Here is a 22,176-nt window from a genome sequence, read left to right on the forward strand (position 1 = left end):
ACTACATGGATCCACTGCATCCTGATAGTGCATTTGTTTCTAGGCCTGGGCAGGTAAACATCGCTGCCTTTTTCTGCTGTTTTTGATATATATATACCCCAATGAATCAAAATTATATGGTATTATATGAACAATATATTTTCGGGGTTTTGTGTGAAATGATGTCCAATTTGCATTTTTTTCTGTTTTTGTTTTGTACTGTTCCAATACATAAAAAGTAAATAAGCATGTATATAACAAAAGATTTGTAATTGCAATAATTTTCTAGGAGAAAACCTTCATTTTGTGGAACAATTTCAAGGCTGCCAACACTTTGGGATATGACTGTAGGTATAAGTGGTTTTAACCATGATTGAATAATGTAACATGAGGTGCTGGAATTTTATCAAATTTTTGTATTTAATACCAATTCTTTGTGGTCCAGCAGCATCCATGCACCTCATTACTCCAGACCCTCCAATACATAATTTGCTAGACTGTGAAGCGGTAGCCCCCCATCACATGCATATATACATACAATCATATGATTGGCTTCTGTGTAATGTGCATAAAACCAGAAATACATATTAATGACTTAAACCAGACACAGAATTGAGGAAAAAATGCCCAAATATTTATTCTGAGATCAGTCGGGACACAGGTTATTCATTTATCTCCATTTTAGTTAATCTGTACAGTTATGACAACACAATAAGGCACAAAATGTCCGTTGTTCTCTGTGCTCTTAGCAGCTCTGTGAAAAAAAATCAGAATAATTTAATTTTTGAGCAAATGTCGCATCATAAAAATATTGTTCTTTAAAAAAGTCATCTATATTTTTCACAAAAAAAAAATCTATAAAATATAGCATATCGTCACAGACAGAAGCTCCAAAATGTCCTGTTACTGTGCCAGAAAACACTCCCTTTATTTGTAGGGGTGACCCAATAGCGAATAAAACTGTTATCAGGTTTCGAAAGCTTAGAAATTCAGAAAACGGACAGACATCTGCAGCCTGCCAGGTGTCAATGGTCCTCAACGAAAGAAGGAATCATCTGAAATTTACAAGGAGCCCTGAACGTTTTTATGGGGTCACAAACAAAATTATAGGTGGCAAATCCAATAATCACATAATATTAGGAAACCACTTCAGATAAGCAACTCCCTAATATAATCTGAATAGTAAACCCCCAATCTGTTGCTCATTTTAGAAAACCCATTATCATATATCCTATTTGATAGTTCTTAAAGGGGTTATCCACTACTAGAACAACCCCTATTAAAATACTATATTCTGCAGTGCAATTTGACATCGCAGGAACGGCTCCGGTGCACGATGTGAATGTTAAATTTTACACTGGGGAATATAGTATTGAAGAATGGGTTGTCCAAGTAGTGTACAACCCCTTTAATAATGACAGCGGATATACAATCCTCATCTTTTGTCCTTAGTGGGGAGCTTTGGAGGACCTGTCCTGCTCTGCTTTACACAGACAACCCATTGATTACAATGAGACCTGTGTAATGCTTAATTTCCCCTGTGGCGGCGCTGCAGGGAAACGGAACACTCACTGCTACAGATCACTGGTGATTGCTGGGGGTCCCACTTTATGATCTGCATATTGTTAATAGATCATACTAACAGATAAGAGCGGACAATCCCAATTAAACTACTAAATAATGTCTCTTTTCACTATAAACACAAATGGAAAAAAGCCAAGACTTCCAAGGCAACGGTCTTATTCCATACTGTGGCATGTTCTTAGAAGTATACACATAGGCCAAAGGGGGATCCCGCCAAATATTAGATATAAAATTCCTCCTCTTCGAAGGTCTGGGCCTCCGTTGGAGGTTCGGTGGCCTCCGTGTTATTCTGGTAATGGCTTTCCATGTCTTTCTGGGATTCTGAGACGTTGGGGAACACTGAAGAAGCCAAAGAGCAGGAAGATCTTTCAGACACTGAATGGAATGACTCATATGAAAGCTCATGGAGCTTGTTCCTTGAAGATGGCTTCCCATTGTTGGAGTCTCCTGGTGAAGGGAGGGAAGCTTCCAAGTCACTAGACAGTCCATCAAGGGGGGAATAGGCCGACACAACGGACAGGTCTGAGCAGGAAAGCTTCATGCCTGTGTCCACGTCGGTCTCCTGTGCCCCCTCTAGTTCATCAATGTTGATCCTTGGGCTGCTCCGACATACAGATGAATGAGGGTCATGCTCAAAAAAAACAGGCGGCTCACTGAACGGGAAAGACTCGCATGATGGGAAAGAGTTCAGTGTTGGCAGACTCACCAAGGACTTGCTTCTCTGAAACCACTGTGTGATGCTCTTAGAACTTGGGTTAACCTCCACAGGAGTTTTAGGAACATTTTGACCAGACGTTCGAAGCCCTGGAGCTTTTACGCTGTTTGGGTGTGTCGAGGTTTTGTCATATTTGTTTTTGTGAGGAATCATGCTTATAAATGGCGTCGTCCCGGAGGATTTTCTGGATAAATACCTTTGATGTTTCCAGATTGACTTTCTGGTCAAGCGATGAACCTGCTGCAAGAAAACAACAAGTTTTTAGTGATTTTGTTATTTAGAAATGCCCAGATGTGTCCACTAGTCATCAGATTTAACTAGCAAGATAATAACTAGTATGTACCACTGATACTGCAGAACCTTGTGCACAGATTATAACAATCCCTGTACCCATTAGGGATTGTAATGTAACTGCGATAGTTCAGAAGTCCACACACAAGGGTCTATATTCCTTCTCTACGGGATTAAGCAGCAGAGAGCTGCAGTACCACGGTGCTGCCACTAGAGGCTGCATGGAGCTGTGCCTGGTTAACCACGCAGTGGATGCAGCGCCTGCTGACGCTCCACGGCCCCTTCAATCATCTGATTATTGGGGGTAGTAGGAATTATCTTAAGTATCAGCCATCAGTATTAAAGTCTTTAAAAATCTCTTTAAATTCTCAATGCCACTATTTTCCTAAATATGTTTGTTTTTAATAAAGGTGGTTGACAACTCGTTAAGTAGCCATTAATTTTTATGCAACACATGGATTTTGCCTAGCTCGTACATCACAGTTTTGCACATCATTCGGGATTTAATATCGGCAAAATCAGGAGATAGGTTTAAAGACTTAAACTAAAATCATAACTGTATCAAAAATTGTATACAACTAAATGTGTGTCTGGGAATTTTGGAAATTGTCTCTTCAGAGAGGAAGACGACTAAAACTCTATTCTGAAGAGACAATATGTATATTTGCCAGAGAAGAATTGCAAGGCTTAAAAGTCACCTCACCTTGGAATCTCACACTTGACATGTCAGTCTCTGCAAGGAGAAACGTTACCCCTTGGATCCTGGGAATTTCAGGGATTATATTTTTTTTATATCTACTTTATCCAGGTATAAATGTGCTTTTTTGGTAAATGTTTTTACAGTGTTTTTTTGTGTCATAGCAGAAATTTTTCCAGCAGATGATGCTGTGCATCAAAATCAGAGAGTACTACAGATGCAATAGCTGCAATCTATCGATCTACTGTATCTATAGATCTATCTATGTATCTATCATCTATCTATCCATTCCATATCTACCTATCTATCTATCTATCTATAGATATATCTATCTATCATTTGTCTATCTATAGATCTATCTATCTATCTATCATCTGTCTATCTATCATCTATCTATGTATCTATCATTTGTCTATCTATAGATCTATCTATCTATCTATCAATCATCTATCTATCTATCTATCTATCTATCTATCTATCTATCTATCTATCTATCTATCCATTCCATATCTATCTATCTAACAGCTGACATGTGCCAGGAAAGATGTGGGCTCACTGCCGAAGCCCATATCAAAGGGAGGGTGTCCAACATTGGCGTAAATTTATGCCCATTGTTGGAAAGGGGTTAAAGGGATGGTTCGATACCTATGAAGCCCTTATCGATTCCTATCTTTAAGCCCTAGGCCCTCTTGTAATTAACTGTATTATTAAATTTTCTACACTTCACCCTATTCTGCAATTTTCTATATGTGTTTATTATTAAATTTACTTCTTGTGATGTTTCGTTTGCAAGGAAATGAAAAATCTTGTAATTTTCACACTGGTCATTGGGGAATGACTGTAGTTTCAGGAAATTCACATATACATTATTATTATTTAGATTAAAAAACAGTTTACTTAACTACAGTAATAAATGAGCGAGCGCAAACGTAGTTCTGAAAAGAGTGGGAGCAGGGTCAGCCATGACGTTAACAAGAACCATTGATACTCAGGTGAGTACTGTGGGGTATAATGGCAGAGATATTCCTACTCTGCCCCTATAAATGTCTAGGTGAAAACCCTGCCTGATCACAGAGGTACCTGCATGTTTGTTTTCCGGGAATTATAGGCCCCTTTAGGGTTAGACGACGTTGAGAGGGGGCGCCATTTTTGCATTGTTTTTATCGAGGTTGCCAACCTCTGGGTCAGGCAGGGTTTTCATCCAGGGATTTATAGGGATATAGTAAGAATATTTCTGCACTTATACCCTTACTGTACCTGGACTTCCTAGTTTATACTTGCCTTCCCTGAAAATATATACAGGTGTATCAATGGTTTTTCTTTGTAGTTAAGTGGTGTCATTTTAGGGAATTTTTCTATTAGTCCACATACAGTATACATTAGCAGTAGAGATGAGCGACTTTGCCTTTTTTAGGGTCGAGTCGGGTTTCATGAAACCCGACTTTCTCAAAAGTCGAGTCGAACGAAATCGGCCGACTATCGGGAAAAGTCGAAGGTCCGACTGAAACACGAAACCCAATGCAAGTCAATGGGGAGGCAAAGTCGGCGGGGAGTGGAGGACAGTAAGCACACCTACATGCCGGACCGCTTTTTTAAAGTGCGCAAAATCTCTCTCCCCGGACGCTGCACATATCATCTCGTTGCCCATAGTGTACGTCCTACCTCAGTGGCTGAAAAAAAGTCACGTGCAAGCATTCTGTGAAATTCGACTTTGGCGCTCGTTTTGCCGACCGCATGGCCAACTTCACGCGGTGGTCGGGTTTAGGTCAGCGAAACCCGACTTTGCCATAAGTCGGCGACTTATCAATCTGGCCGACCTGTTTCGCTCAACTCTAATTAGCAGCAATTAATAGACCAGGATCCTGGTTATCCTGTAGACCCCTGACCCTATAAGCATCGAATGAGCGAGTGCAAAGGTAGTTCTGAGAAGAGGGAGAGCAGGGTCAGCAATGACGTTATCTATGGTGAATGGTGGTTCCTGTGTTATCAGCTGTGAATAGAGGTGTTACCAATCTTCGTAATCCTACCTGTGATGATAAGTGAGGTGAAATAGCAAAAAAGTGTAAGTCCACAATGTGTTTTTTTTTTAATTTACCATGTTCAATATATGGTAAAATTATCCTGGCAGGTTATTATCCAGGTCAGTACGAGTACACAGACACCAAACAAGTATAGTTTTTTTTTAATTTAATTGGTGAAAAAAAAAAAATCAGAAATTTGTCAAAAAGATGTTTGGGGTTTTGTCGCCATTTTCCGAGTCCCGTACTGTTCTCATTTTTTTGAATCTGGGACTAATTGAGGGATAATTTTTTGCGCCGAGATGAAGATTTTATTGAAACCATTTTTGGGTAGGTACGATCTTTTTATCACATTTTATTGCACTGTTGCTGCGATCAAAAAAACATAATTCTGGCTTTTTGATTTTTTTTTCCTCATTACGCAGTTAACTGATAAGATTAATTTATTTTATATTTAGACAGATTGGACATTTCTGAAAGCAGAGATATGTGTATTTTTTATTATTTTATTTTTAATGGAGACAAAGAGGGGTGATGTGAACTTGTGTTGTTTTATTTTTTCAATATTTTTTAAAACTTTTTTTTTTAACTTTATTTAACAGTCCACTTAGCAGACTTGAAGCTATGATTGTCCTGTGCTCTTTATTGCAAAAATCAAAATCTCATTTGAATTCCAGCCACGGGCCAGCGTTCACAGAAGGATTGTGATGTCAGGCACGGGGTTCTTCAGCAGATCTTAGACTGTCATAACAACCCATCGACGCCCCACAATCACGTGACAGGCGCCGACAGGCAGGATCAATGACACGCTTTCTGCTTGCAAGTATTAAATGCCGCTGTCAGTGGTTAACAGAGGCATTTACCTGGTTAACAGCGGTGGGTGGATCTGAGATCCACCCACCGCTGTTAGAGGCACTTGATGGCTCGACTATCAAGTACGGGGAAAGATTCTGTGAGTGGGAAAAGTTGCGCGAGCCCGCATCAAAGGCAGGGACACAGCCTATGACATAAATCATCGTTCGAGAAGGGGTTAAGCAATAATTTATTTTCTGGTAATGTTAGATTAAATGGAAGCAGGCACCAGGAGGTAGGGATAACTATAAGTGAGGAGATCACAAAAGAAATCCAAGGATAATATTTGTTTTTGGATATATTTTCCTTTGTTCCTCATGCGGGATCTATTATGTCTACAAATGTCATTTTCTATAAAAACCTCCATCCATGGCCCTTGCTCACATTTGGATGGCTATATTCTTTAGCAGTCTATAACCCTCACAAAACTCACTCACAGGATATGAATTGTGTGCTTAGAGGATAATTTTTATACCAGGCCTCATAAAAAAATGTTAAATGGATAAATTATTTTCCGTATAATATATTCAACATTTGGGTTTATCGCATTTTATAGAGTGTCCATGAGGGACATATGTCTACAATATACCCTACTGCACAGATTATAATTTGGTAGCGCTATACGAGATTAGAATGAGTCTGGTTTCACATGTCCGACATTCATGGTCAAAGTGTGGATCTCTATGTCTGGGTCGGTAACATCTCCTGATCCGTAGTCAGCAGTAACGTGTAGCTATGAGACTGTTGAGTTCGGGCCAGGAGACCGGCTACTGGCTCGGACATCACGGTCTATATTCAAACCGTGGATGTTGGATGTGTGAAACCAGCCTTAGTGAAATCTTAATTCGGCTAACATTTAGAGAGATTCGATCTGATTGTAGAAACCATGTACAATTTCCAGACACTTTTGGTAAATGTTGGCCAACATGGATGATTCCGACTGATTCATATGACCTTCAGCTATATTGGAAATGTTTGTAGCGTAGCCAGTTAGATTTGCAGTCCTGCGACTGAACAGTTGTACAATGGGTATATTTTTATGGAAGGTATACATCCAACATCATATAGGATTGTCCTCATGATTTGAACTAATACAGGTTTCTATGCACTTCATTTATACAAATAAGTGCAGAATGGCCAAAAATGTTATTGTGTAGCTAAGTTGAACAATTGTGACATGCAATTTTGGAGTGAAAAGCATATACCTGTGTGGGCTGAATGATCATTTAACAGCTGTTCAACCATTAACCTACTTCTATCTAATGTGTATGTTCACCTTAAATCTTATATAGGTGTAACTCTCAAACTGATGGATGTCACCAAATTCCAAGCCAGGACCATGCGAAATGATCCAATACTAACCTGTAACAGTATTTTATTGCCATCATGATCTTGCGTCTGCCACCTGCCTTCACTGATGGGGCTGCACTGGTTGGGCAAGAGGGGAACTAGTTGTCCAAAGTCTTTCACTCTGAACTCTAGTAAAGATGAATCCAGGGGCACAGGTGTTTGACCCTTGAGAAGCCTCTTTAAAGAAAATTCTATGTCTAGGTCCATATTGGAGTAAATTGGAAACACACAAAAATCAGCTTTTTTCTTCCACACAGATTTTTTCAGCACGAGTTCATACATTTTCATCATATCCGAAAAGTTCTCGTAACTGCAATATATAGTAAAGCGGATGATTTCCTTCCCGTAATGCACCTGTCTGATGGCCCATAGAGGAGTTCCATTTGTCAAGGTGAAAAAGTCTTGATTACATGGCATATAAGGGAGAAATTTGCCATGTACACGCTCTGTGTGATGGAATTGCCAAGGAGGTTTTTGGAAGCATTCATGAACATGTAAGATCTGATCTTCTCCATATTCTTCTTGGAGAAACAAAATGACTGCAAGAGCAGGTTGCGAGGTAAAGGTTTGCTTCAGCTTCTTTTTCTTGGAAATCCTTCTTTCCGAGACACGGAACAACTGCAGGTCAGGATGGATCCATGCTAGAATTTTGTCAATAGCTCCTTGGAGACATCTGGATTCCCCAGGGTCTGCAATGATATGGATGCTGACAAGGAATGGGTCTTGGACGTCATCTACGGAGAGTTCACCTAGTGAGAAAGAAGTATATAATATGTATTATATGATCTGTTTCATGCCAAACACACTTTAAAAATTTTTTTATAGCTATTTAGAAAAATGGTCATGAAATTTTAGCTGAAGCTAACAAGTAATAGTAGGACGGTGTTCCAAAATTAGCAGGAGACTCACTTTGCATGGTGAGGGAGATCATGACCCCAAGCCAGTTGAGGTGTCGAACAGACTGACAAATGGGTCACTGAACCACAAACCAATGCACACATCAGCTTATAGTCATCTATACTTAATTGCTGTCTACAAATATCTAAAGGGCTGTCACATTGTAGAAGGATCAACTTTATTCTCATTTGCACAAGGAAAGACTAGAAGCAATGGGATGAAACTGAATGGGAGGAGACACAGATTAGATATTAGAAAAAACTTTTTGACAGTTAGAGTGATCAATGAGTGGAACAGGCTGCCACGAGAAGTGGTGAGTTCTCCTTCAATGGAAGTCTTCAAACAGAGGCTGGACAGACATCTGACTGGGATGATTTAGCGAATCCTGCTTTGAGCAGGGGGTTGGACCAGATGGCCCAGGAGGTCCCTTCCAACTCTACGATTCTATGATTCTATCTCTATACATTAGTTTCTGGCATCAAACTGAATTTTTGTCCTTGATGAGAAGAACATCCAGCTCTGTCCCGGAATACAACGATACAATATACCCTCAACACCTATTCCAATCTTGCCAAACACATCTATTAAAACCTTTAATTAGTTTTAGAAATATCAGCTCTGTTTGGTGTCCTCAAAAGATTGAGGTGTCTCGAGATAAAACTCTGTTTTTGGAGACAAGGTATTCTCTTTCCACCATCCCACTCGCTTGTCTCTTTCTGTGATCAGTGATGAACTAATTAAAAGTCAGAAGAGGGATAGAATCGGGAGCTTTGTCAGATCTGTCACCAGCATTAGTATTCAGGGGGAACATCTGATGGTGTCATCGGGCTAAAATTGTAAAACAAATAGCTTCGGAGGACCACCGGAGAACTGTACAAAGCCATCATTAGGAGCTAGAGTTACATAGACAGCAGAGAAAATCTGCTTTTGTTGAGTGGTGGAAAAGCTGAAGCTTGTGCCAAAAGAAAGACGCAGCATGGCTAATCAGCTTAAGTAGAGTACTGTACACTTCAAGAAATCACAGAAGATCCTCTTAGATTTTATTTTCCCACCTGCAATTAAGTGACTTCTCTGCTTTTTGGGAGAGATGCGATCGTGGCACAGAGTCGGTGTATTCATGTCATGTACAATAGATCTTAACAAATTCATTGATAACGGGAAATCTTTCAAATCTGTTCACTTAACACATTGTCTTGACTTCTTCATCCGGTTACAATTTAAGGAGCTCACACACAATAAAACTGAATTTAACCCGGGGAATGAAGCCCCTTGAAATTGATTTAGTTCAGCTATGTCATTTATTGTTTGTTACACCTCCATTTTTTTTCCTGGTTTTATCAGTGACTAGTAACAAAAGTGGTTTTATACCACAGACACGTCAGCGTTTCTCCTCTTGTTCCTGTATTTTCCACTATTTGTTTATAGACTTGAGGGGGTATCAGCAGCACATTGCTGTGCGTACTTACATAGCTCACCAGGTAAGCACATAATATATACACCTACTGCTCTATCGCTATACACAGTACTAGTACCCACGGGAGAGACAGTGTTTCTCACATTTTCTTTCCATAGTTTTACCAGAAAGTTGGGTTTAGACTTGGTCTCTGTGACCGTTACACGACTGACGATTGGTGGTCAGCTAATGTTCCGTTTAGACCTACCGACGTAGAAAAAAATACGTAGAAAAAAATAATTCACCGCACTCAACAATTTGATAGTATGCTGAAAATCGTGAATTTATTCAAAATGTCCAATCCAACAGAGAATGTGCCAAAACAAGAATAGAATATGTATTTTTTTCTACGTATGTTTAGGGCCCCGGTGGTCCAATTCACCAGCACCTATTTTTCTAAATACGACCTGAGTGCGCACCATTCCTACTACTCTAGACCTACCGACAGACTGATCACTAATAAGATCATTCATAAGATCATTCTGTGGGCACAGAGCATCAGGGCATTAGCGCAAGAAGATCCCAAGTTCACCAAGGATGAGGTGCTGAAGACCTAAGAATCATCGTACCCAACAAAAGAACTCTTGGCTTGTTCATTGGGTGTTTCCCTGGCCTGTTTAGACATGTCAATAATCATTTAATTTAGTTTTGGACACGCTGGTTGAAAAGTGTGTCGTATGCTTGACATAAGTTCCTAATTGCTGGTTATTATCACTAGTTTCATAGCATTTCACGCTGATGAACTGACGATTTATCATTTGGCACAACACAAATTTTCAATCACGTGTTTGAGGTATGATCCTAATCTCAGATCATGTTACAATAATAAAAAAAATGCTAAAACTTGTCTGATATGGGGTATATATGTATTAGGAGAAATGCAGCTATTAACAGTATAAAATCTTCAGCTTTATTAGTATGGGATGAAAACATCGTCACAGGCATCATTAGTCCGTAGATAGGGATATCAACGCGTTTCAGATGCTCTCAGCGCTAATCCTATCTACCGTATCTATTTTACTGATGATTCTACTTCACGAATTGATTGCCTAAAGTTATTAATATCTCCTGTATAAACTGATCACAATAATTACCTACCCTTTCCTCAGGTCCCACACATAATGTCAACCTTAGAAATTAGAAAAAAATGATCCATGGACAAGTTTCTTTGTAGTAAGATTTGTATAATATGGAATGATGAGCCAAAAGCATCGTTATATTCTTATTTTGTGATTCTATTTCTTGTGGTTAGCAGCCGTAATTGAGAAATAATTCCTTCCTGCATTATCTGTATAGGCAGTTCTGTAGGGAGGAGCATGCTTTATGGCAGCTGCAAAATAGGGGAAGTAAATGTCATAAGCTATTACAGTCTCCAGGATGTGAGGAATTACAGCTCCATTCCCTGTGACTAAGGAGAGACATGGAAGATGGAAAAATAACCATGGCTTAATTTTTATTGTTGTTGTACTGCCTTATCTGCGTCTTCAGCAGTACAACAGAGCAATCATTTGTCAGTATATAACCCGCCCACTGCGGTTCTGTCCCAGGCTACACAGCAAAGCTGGCAAATAAGCTGCAGAAGACTTAAAATGTCAGCTTATTGGGTCTTTAAAGGGACATTCCCATCTCAATCTTCCATGGCTGAGACAGGAATTCTGGTAAGGCTCTAATCCCTGGAGGTGGAGCTGCAGAAACAGCCGAGAGGGTGGGCTATTCTGCTTACATTTAACAAGTTTCCAAAAGTGATTCAATAACTCCATTTTATTTTATAGTGGCTACAGTAATAGTATAGCTCACACACTCTCAGCAGGTTCAGTATCTCCAACTCAAGTGGTCGGCACCTGGACGAAGTTACTCCTGCGTTAGGGATCGCTTACACAGACCGACCGGCAGATAGTTACTCGCTATCCCTGACCAGCTGCACGTGGATGATCCAGGAAGGAAGATGTAATGGATGAACTTTTGGGTCGTTTATTCACAGTACCTTGACCAATGATGATGATGAGAAGCCTACAGAAGTTGAAGGGATGAAGGTGAGGTAGAATATTTACAGTGGCACGTAAAAGTTTGGGCCCCCCTGGTCAAAATTACTGTTATTGTGTACAGTTAAGCAAGTTAATGTCTAAAAGGGCTAAAGTTAAGGATGGCACATTTCCTTTGTATTTTAGGCAAAAAAAATTGTTCTTTTTTTAAATTTTACAAAAAGGAAAATGGCTTAGTACCTAGTAGCATCCCCTTTTGAAAGTATCACAGCTTTCACACTTTTTGCAGCCAGATAAGAGTCTTTCAATTCTTGTTTAAAGGATTTTCATCCATTTTTCCTTGGAAATTTCTTCCAGTTCTGTGAGATTCCTGGGTCGTCTTGCATGCACTGGTAGTTTGAAGTATTGCCACAGATTTTCAAGATTTTCAATGATGTTCAGATCAGGAGACTGTGAGGGTAATTCTAGCCTATTGTAGGTCGTCTATTGTGGATTTTGATGTGTGTTTAGGATCATTATCCATTTGTGGAAGTCATCCTCTTTTCAACTTCAGCATTTTTACAGACGGTGCTATGTTTGCATTAAGAATTTGTTGAAATTTAATTGAATCGATTCTTCCCTTTACCCATGAAATGTTCGATGTGCCATTGGCTGCAGCACAAACCCAAAGCATGATTGATCCACCTCCATGCTTATTGGTTGGCGGGATGTTGTTTTCCTGAAATTCTGTGCCATTTTTTCTCCGCATATACCTTTGATCATTGTGGCTTAAGAGTTCTATTTTAACCTCACCGGTCCACAGGACTTGTTTCCAAAATGCAACAGGCTTGTTTAAATGTTCTTTTGCATACTTCTGAGGCTGAATTTTATGGTGAGGACGCAGGAGAGGTTTTCTCCTGATGACTCTTACATGAAGGCCATATTAGTGCAGGTGTCTCTGAACTAGAACAAAGTACCACAACTCCAAAGTCTGCTAAATCTTTCTGAAGGTCTTTCGCAGTCAAGAGGGGGTTATGATTTGCCTCTCTAGTAATTCTAAGAGCAGCTCTCAATGAAATTTTGCTTGGTCTTCCAGACCTTATCTTGACTTTCACTGTTCCTGTTAACTGCCATTCCTTAATTACATTGCTTTGCTATCGTCTTATAGCCTTCTCCTGATTTGTGGGCTTCCAGCATTGTCATTTTCAGAGTGCTAGGCAGCTGCTTAGAAGAACTCATGTCATGGCTGCTGTTTTTGGCACAAGGTTAGAGGAGGCTGGGTTTTTATAAAGCTGAGAATTTGCATCACCTGGCCTTTGCTAACGGTGATAGTTAACAAGCCATAACTCTAACAGGCCAATTAAGGTCTGAAACCTTGGTCAAAGTTATCCGAGCACACAAATCTCCAGTGGGGCCCAAACTTTTGCATCGACCCATTTTCCTTTGGGTAATTTTTAACATATATATACACTCACTGGCCACTTTATTAGGTACACCATGCTAGTAAGGGGTTGGACCCCCTTTTGCCTTCAGAACTGCCTCAATTCTTCGTGGCAGAGATTCAACAAGGTGCTGGAAGCATTCCTCAGAGATTTTGGACCATATTGACATGATGGCATCACACAGTTGGCGCAGATTTGTCGGCTGCACATCCCTGATGCGAATCTCCCGTTCCACCACATCCCAAAGATGCTCTATTGGATTGAGATCTGGTGACTGAGGAGGCCATTTGAGTACAGTAAACTCATTGTCATGTTCAAGAAACCAATCTGAGATGATTCGAGCTTTATGACATGGCGCATTATCCTGCTGAAAGTAGCCATCAGATGTTGGGTACATTGTGGTCATAAAGGGATGGACATGGTCAGCAACAATACTCAGGTAGGCTGTGGCGTTGCAACGATGCTCAATTGGTACCAAGGGGCCCAAAGAGTGCCCAGAAAAAATTCCCCACACCATGACACCACCACCACCAGCCTGAACCGTTGATACAAGGCAGGATGGATCCATGCTTTCATGTTGTTTACGCCAAATTCTGACCCTACCATCCGAATGTCGCAGCAGAAATCGAGACTCATCAGACCAGGCAACGTTTTTCCAATCTTCTACTGTCCAATTTCGATGAGCTTGTGCAAATTGTAGCCTCAGTTTCCTGTTCTTAGCTGAGAGGAGTGGTACCCAGTGTGGTCTTCTGCTGCTGTAGCCCATCTGCCTCAAAGTTCGACGCACTGTGCGTTCAGAGATGCTCTTCTGCCTACCTTGGTTGTAACGGGTGGCAATTTGAGTCACTGTTGCCTTTCTATCAGCTCGAACCAGTCTGCCCATTCTCCTCTGACCTCTGGCATCAACATGGCATTTCCGGCCACAGAACTGCCGCTCACTGGATTTTTTTTCTTTTTCGGACCATTCTCTGTAAACCCTAGAGATGGTTGTGCGTGAAAATCCCAGTAGATCAGCAGTTTCTGAAATTCTCAGACCAGCCCTTCTGGCACCAACAATCATGCCACGTTCAAAGGCACTCAAATCACCTTTCTTCCCCATACTGATGCTCGGTTTGAACTGCAGGAGATTGTCTTGACCATGTCTACATGCCTAAATGCACTGAGTTGCCGCCATGTGATTGGCTGATTAGAGATTAAGTCTTAACACACAGTTGGACAGGTGTACCTAATAAAGTGGCCAGTGAGTGTATATATATATATATATATATATATATATATATATATATATATATAAAAAGGAAAAGTGTAATCTTTAACTTTAGTCCTATTAGAGATCATTTCGTCTTCAACTTGCATGTTCACAATAACAACAATTTTGGCCAGGGGGGCCTCTGTAGATTGGAGGATAGACGTAAGAGGAGAATTCCTTCTCCAGCTCTGGTACATGCTTCTGCCAAGATGGCACTGACCAGAAACAAAGGCTGTTAGGCAAAAGATAGGAGGAGTTACAGAGAGAGAGAAGCATGATGGGAGATTACATCAGCAATACATAAGAACATAAAATAACAATGGCCACTAGATAGCCGCAAAAGACAACAAATACTTTAACAAGCACAATAAAACAAAACATCCTATGTATGTCCTAGTGATATTTCTAAGCCCTGATAGAGATGGCAAGACAGCACCCTGCCATTGTTCTTGGCAGCGCGAGCCCTGCTTATACAGTACGATGTACCACTGAGAAAGAAGATTTTTAACCCTGTTTAAAAATCATTTCACCCAATGCATAAGCATTTTGCTCAATCGTTGGGTGATTCGCAGCCTGTCCATGCTGCAGGGTTATCATGAAACAAATATTCCTAGGAATACGCAGAGAAATCCAGTAACCAGTGCACCAGACGGCCTCCTTTTGGCAACTTTATTAGTACAGAAAAATCACAACTGGGCCTTTATCAAGCCATAGAAAAAGATATATGTATGAACAACCAGAATAGATGGGGTACTATTTATAGTGACTTAATCATGGGACGTTAATTAAAAGGAGGTTAAAACGTCGTGATTTTTCTAATAAAGTTACCAAAAGCTCCACTGGTTCCTGGATTTCTTTGTATTGCTACCACCTTGTGGAAGGTTGCACCAAGTGTGCACGGACCACACAGCGACTTATCTATTGCAAATTGCTAGGAACAGGCAAGATAATCATTAATTATAAATGGGATACATGAGCATAAATTTTCAGACAATATTAAATCAAGTTTATTGAGTACAAAATCTGGAGGTTTTTAGACCAATAAAATTCACTTCTCCTCTCATCATGTGTATGTATATTTGTTATATTTAATTGTGGAATAGTCTTCCCCTTGAAATTTTATAATATTTTGTACGCAATAAACTTGACTTAATATCGTCTTTGTAAATTTCGGGTCATGTATCTCATTTAAAGGTAATAAGACTTTCAAGGACAAGTGACCATTTATTTATTATTTGTAGTAGTATTTCATTATAATTTATTATTGCCAATGCTCCTTTATCCATAAAAGGCTGAGCTGAGAATAACATTTTAAGAGCTAAATACCATGAGGGCCACCATGGATTGGGAAATGATCTTTTCATTAGATCCATGTAATTAAATACAATACAGAGTTTGTTTTTTGCTTAGCTTGAATGCAATTGTAGCTTGTCAACAATGATCATTTTTTGGCTTTCTGCATAGTCACAGTAAAAAACAAAAGTCTTACATTTTTCACTAGCCACAAAAAATTCACACTGTATCCCAAACACTGATGTCAGAAATGAAGTGTAGGACAAGAGCCACTTACAGTGCTTCCGTCTCTTTGATTACTGCTATTGATGGGAACCGGTAAAAAGATTGATGGAATGCTTCTTGTAACATCAAAGAATGAAGCCACTCTCGACTTCCTGAGGATACATCCATCCGTTGTCACAGCATTTAAATGGCTTTTCAATAATGTTCCCCTAGAGTGCTGACCACAAGTAACTCTAAGGTTTGGACTAGGAATGGTGCAGACTATAAACATCTGTTTTATAACTCGAGAACTGAGCTATATTCGGGATATAACACAAAAGCTGCCAAGCAGCACACTGGGGGATGATTTAGTGATTCAATAGGATTTGCATGATGTGGACTGAAATAGGATTTGGTAACGATGGTCCACAGCGATGAGAAATGCATCAGACCAGCAGTTTATTTGGCAGAGAGCTTTGTTACAATAGACACAGATGCAAACAGAGGAGAGGAAGAATACACTTCTGGCTTTCGTTAAGAGCAAATGTGAACTTGCATTTCACCTGCAAAACTTGAAATATATAATGTGAAATATTCCAGCATGTGCTACGATATTTGTCCAATGGATATTGTAGATATTTGCCCCTAGGTGAGTTGTTTTCCCAATTGTCCTTTTAAAACAAAAAACAATAAATGAAAAAACAAAGAAACCACAGTTTGCATTCTCAGCTCTATGAGCTACCACTGTAAAGGAGAAACCTTATAGAGCGAGATCATAAGATATGGTCTGAAAAGAAAAAGAGAGAAAACACGGCACCTACTAACGTAATAACTTCAAGATGAGTTTGTAACCCCAGGCTAGTGGAAACCCACCGCAGACCTGCTCATCTTAGGAGGTTGTGCAGGGAGCAGGCACAACGCTGGGGGTCAGCATATGGTTTACATCCAAGTGCACGAGGAACCAGCTGCATCAGCCGCTCAGGAGCTTGTGATGTTTGGGCATCCACGCAAAATACTAAAATCAAAGGGAACCTGTCACGTGAAAAAACGCTATTATATAGGCTTAATCTGCAGGTTAATAGCGTTTTGAACCTGCCCGATGCCCGCACTTTGAGCCCTTCTGCCTGGAGGAAAATGAACTTTATTCCTCCCGGCAGCATTTGGGTTTTAATCATGGGAGGGGGGTTTACATACCCTGTACCCCGTAAATAGGGCGCCCCCCGAAAGTAAGGCATGCTAGGGGAGCACTGTGCCTGCTCCCGCTATCCGGTGCCCGCCACTGCAGCCGCGCTGTTCGCAGGAGTTAATCACAGCCTCGGAGCTGTGTGCCGATCTCCGCCCATGAGCCCTGCGCCAATCACAGCGCAGGAACCATAGGCCAGCTGACGTCATCCATAGCCTCTGATTGTTCCTGGGCTGTGATTGGCCCAGGGCTCCTGCGCTCTGATTGGCCCAGGGCTCCTGCACCACCAAAGCACTGAAAGCAGCACCGCGGAGGAAACCAGTAAGAAAGTGAAAGTGTGTGTGTGTCTGTGTATGGGTGCGTGTTTCTGTGTAAGGGTGTGTGTGTCTGTGTAAGGGTGTGTGTGTGTGTCTGTTTAAGGGTGTGTGTGTGTCTGTGTATGGGTGTGTGTGTGTGTGTACGGTACACACATGGGAGGCTGCAGTGGGATACCAGGATGATGGGAGGCTGCAGTGGGATGATGAGAGGCTGCAATACTGTACTGTAGAATGATGGAGGCTGTAATGGAATGATGAGGGTGCTGTATTGGGGACTGTAAAGGGATAATGAGGGCTGCAATGGGATGATGGGAATATTTGGGGCTGCAAAATGATGATGGGGCTGCTACGGTAAAGGAATTGCTGTGGGTGATTGTTACGGTAGCGGTACAGTGTCCAGAAAGTGTGTGGGAGCCATTTTAGAGCCCTTATGTTTTGTGGCCCTGTGTGAGTCAGGCAATTACAGTACCGTAGTGTGTTACTTTGATTTGTTGCCTGCTTTTCTGCTGAACGGTCTATATGTCTGACTACTGGTTTTACGCTACAGAACGTTCCTTATGTAAGGGTAGAGCGCACTGGAATGTTTCTCATGAAAATAAGACACCCCCCGAAAATAAGACATGGTGCAACTTTCGGAGCAAAAATTAATATAAGACGGTGTCTTATTTTCGGGGAAACAGGGTAGGACAATCAAATCTAAGGTATTAATGCTAGATTACAAAAAGGACCCCTTTGTTAAAATATAACCTTTATTAGGTATGTATTAAAAGATTGGATCACGACCCCTATGAAATAAAACGTGAATGAAGTGCATCTATAGAAGAACAATGTCACATAGAAGAGTGACAATAGGGTGCCATAGCTCTATATACAATGAGCACCCTACTAGCTGCGGAAGGTAGCCCCTTCAAAAATACACGAGATGGTGCCCCGCTAGTATGTAGCCTGTCCCTATGTTATCCTAAAGAATCCACAGTGAACGACAGAAAAAGGCCAACACACCCTATAAAACAAGGTATCTATTCTGCAGGATGTAGCAAAACAGACAAAAAATACATAAACCAGCGATATATTGTATATTATTATAATAAACTAGTGTGCCCTAGGCGCACACAGGTATAATTCCCACCAACAGATATACTCAGAGAAATCTCAATATTCAATTTCAAAGAGATAAAGGGCAAAAATGGGTGCTTGCATGGACCTCTAGTATAAGTACATAATACGGAATATACAAATGATCAAAAATTCCATATAGCCTATGGGGTGGAGTCTAATAATATACTGGTATTGGAAGGGGTGCTCTTCCCCTGGCTATACCTAATCCATACCTTCCGACTTGCAGCGTTTGGAACCCTAAAAAGATAACGAAAGATTGCACCACCCGCTCGTGAGTCGTCCGTCCCTAAGCTCCCATGCATTGCCCTAGGTAGCAGACGGACAGAATACGCAGTACCCGGTATGTTTAGACCCACAGTGTATGCGCTCAGGACACAAGTCTATAGGACACTAGTATAACAGCAAGGATTGAAAATGAACTTGATTCCTTCCGGCAGCATTTGGGTATCAGTCACGGGGGCTGCATCAATGCCGGTTCAGTCACCGCTCTGTGTATAGAGAGCGGCAACTGTAACGCACCCCCAACACTGACTGACAGCAGCTCAGCTTTAGGGCCAGCTGTCTGTCACCATGCCTTTTCGTAGTTTTTTATCTTTGAGAATACAACATTCATTTATTCTATATCCTGTAGGATAAACTTTTCATTCCATCCGGACTTCATCACCCAGTAGTGCCCAAGGCTCAGTATTTTCCTCCAGTCTTTAATTTTGGACCATAAGATAGACAGGTGTACGTTACAAACTGACCCTTTGAAACTACGGTACATGTGCAAACTATGCCGAGCCCCTCTACCAAAGGTTGTCTACGCTAAGCAACTATTCCCCATCATCCCCCACATTGCTGTAAAGCTGCAGTACAAACAAGCGTGTTGCTAATCGATTTCATGTTCCATTGAATAAACTCGTAATGTGAGTACACCCTCAACTGTAGGGGTTGTCTCAATCTTCTAAATTGGGAAAAATTGAACAGTGATTGTAAAAACAAGTAACTTTGCAATTTCCCTCTTATCAAATATCATGTCAGTTCTTTAGAACGGAGTTTTTTTTAAAATATTCTATTGTATTCTGCTCATTGCCTAAATTACCGTCCACCTCTGATGTCTAGAAGCAGTGGCCGGTCACCTAAGCAAGGACCGCAGGACTTGTAAAGCTTTTTAATATAGAGCTTGGAAATGCTGCTTTGAAGCTGGATGGATCGGCCAACTTTAGTGTCCCTGTGCTCGTCTGATGCTGCACGAGCAAAGTTGTGGCCAGCTGTACTGTGAAGACACTGGTCCGACCTGTCAATCAGGGGCTCACCAAGGCAGGAGAGGTTTGTCGCCCGAGCTTGAAAGTGTGAGAACTCCTTTAAAGGTTCTCTCTGCTCATGGAACCATTTTTTATTGCTTCATTGCACCTAAAATACAAATTGCAGTAACTTTACAAATAATCTCCATTTTAACCCACAAAGGAGACTTGAGTGTTCCCACGGTGAAAACAAAAAATGCCATTGTTTGGCCCTGAAGTCATACTCTTCCATCTGTACCCAACTCCTCCTAATCTACCCAATATATCAAGGGCGGACATACCCCTGGTGCAAGCTGTGCAGTCACACAAGGGTCCATGAAGTAAGGGGGCCCCACTTCTACCTCCAGAGCAGCTAGCAGCTTCTGTCACAAGCACCAACAATAAGATGAAATATTGGACAGCAAAGGGCCAATATACTGTTCTAAGGCTGGTTTCACACTAGCGTTTACTCCATGCAGCGCACGGCGCCGCTAAGCCCCGCCCTATCCGGTCATTGCCACCTACTGTCGCACATGGACGCATGCGATCTGCGCACCCTATCTTTAGCATAGGGTGCGCAGATCGTGCGCTAGTAGGATTTTAGCGTGCGCTGCGCACTTTTGAAGGTGCGCCCGTGTGCGCCGAACGCAGCATGTTGCATTTTGGCGCGCTCAGTACACCTTCAAAAGTGCGCAGCGCACGCTAAAATCCTACTAGCGCACGGCCAACGCACGATCTGCGCACCCTATGCTAAAGATAGGGTGCGCAGATCGCATGCGTCCATGTGCGATAGTAGGCGGCGATGACTGGATGGGGCGGGCAGGGAGCCGGCAGGGGGCGGGGCTTAGCTGCGCCGTGTGCTGCATGGAATAAACGCTAGTGTGAAACTTTTACACAGGAGCCCTGTTCTCTCTGTGTCCCCCCTGAACTGTATGCTACAGTAGGAGGACAGACAGCAGTACAATATTTAAAGGATCGATATAAAGTTGATTCTTTTTCGGCAATTACGGAGAATCAAACATTTGCCTACGACCTGTAGGCACAAAACGATAAAACATACAGTATGTTGCAGTTTTACAAAGCTTCTCGGGACCCCAACCATTCACCCAAAACCACTGTTCTGAAGTGGTCCGCTGCTGCATGGGAGCACCCACAGCAAAGTACAGGCCCGCCAATTTCCTATGGCGCCCATACAGCACCGTGCAGGAGCTTAGCGCTAGTGCACATTGCTTTGAATGATCGGTGAAGGTCTCAGGACCTGGACCTTCTCCATTTTACAAGGCATTTAAAAGGCTGCAACATATAATTTTTTTTATAAAAGTTTAGCTAGACTAACCCTAACGAAGACTAATTGCAAAGTTGCGTCATTTTTTTTTTTTGCAGGAATTAAAAATAATTAGTTGTAAAGGTGACGGCTGTAATCATCTCTAACAGACATCTTGAATTACGGCGAATCTGTGCTGAATTGATTTAGAAGTAATGGTAAAGAAGTACAATTGTCCGATCCCCCACGAGTGAGAATACACGGCCAAATGATGAAGACGGAGCAAAGGGAAAACATGATGTATTCCAGCTCTGTGGGAAAGTGACTAATTTCCTGAGGCCACAGAACACTGTCTCTTATCTGTGCGATGTGCAGCAGGGCTATAGACTAATGCATGATTAATGCCATGCCGCACCCGCTGGCAAAGGGAATGTGCCCATTCAGAGAGCATGCCATTGTTAAAAGTCCTTTTCATACTGACTGAAACCGTCCCCTCTCGTCTTTTTTCCAGTTTGTCAGACGGCGAGAAGATATATTTACTGTTCGCAACTTCACAATGTGATCATTTACTGTAACATGTGACCGTCTACAATTCATTTTATTTGCACAGATAATTGAATGGTCCATGAGTATTTCTTGGGCTCGCAGCTATTTTGGATGCAGTAGAGATTCGGTTCTTCGCTGGGGCCCCCTGAAGAGACCTGAGAATGGTGCAGTCACTTGTGCTCAGGGTATGTTCACACACAGCACATTTGTTGCAGAAGTTTCTGCAACAAAAATATCCAGTATAGTTTCTTTTTGTAGCCCATATAAGATTGTTGCATAGTTCAGACAAATGGGAAAGTCACACACATTTCTACAAAATATCTGCTGTGTAAAAGTATAAATGGTACTAGACTATTGTGGGAAAGTCACAGGAAGCATGCCCTCAAGCATGGGTACACCGCCCATGGAGGCAAAGAGGCTGCTATGGTGCTCGTGAGCTGGAGGCACCGTCGCTACCCATTTCCTTCTGCTGGCATTTTGATTTTGTCAGTTTCTTC

General features: G+C 41.4%; 1 protein-coding gene across 2 annotated transcripts in view; it reads right to left on the reverse strand.

Annotated features, from left to right (window-relative positions):
• Positions 1–591: 591 nt before the first annotated feature.
• The window catches only part of FAM124A (family with sequence similarity 124 member A), a 58,489-nt gene continuing 36,904 nt past the window's right edge, over positions 592–22,176 (reverse strand). Inside the window, exons 3-4 of one of the 2 annotated variants that reach the window (XM_073583318.1) lie at positions 7,499–8,235; positions 592–2,515 (exon numbers count right to left, since the gene is read on the reverse strand). In XM_073583318.1, the coding sequence (XP_073439419.1) occupies positions 1,784–2,515; positions 7,499–8,235 (1,469 nt within the window). In that variant the 3' untranslated portion in view covers positions 592–1,783. Of the gene's footprint in view, positions 2,519–7,498; positions 8,236–22,176 lie in introns of both variants that reach the window. The other variant, XM_073583317.1, reaches the window with a different exon arrangement.

The sequence above is a fragment of the Dendrobates tinctorius genome, unplaced genomic scaffold (assembly GCF_039654945.1).
Source record: "Dendrobates tinctorius isolate UK_male_01 unplaced genomic scaffold, ASM3965494v1 ptg000075l, whole genome shotgun sequence".
NCBI classification, from domain to species: domain Eukaryota; kingdom Metazoa; phylum Chordata; class Amphibia; order Anura; family Dendrobatidae; genus Dendrobates; species Dendrobates tinctorius.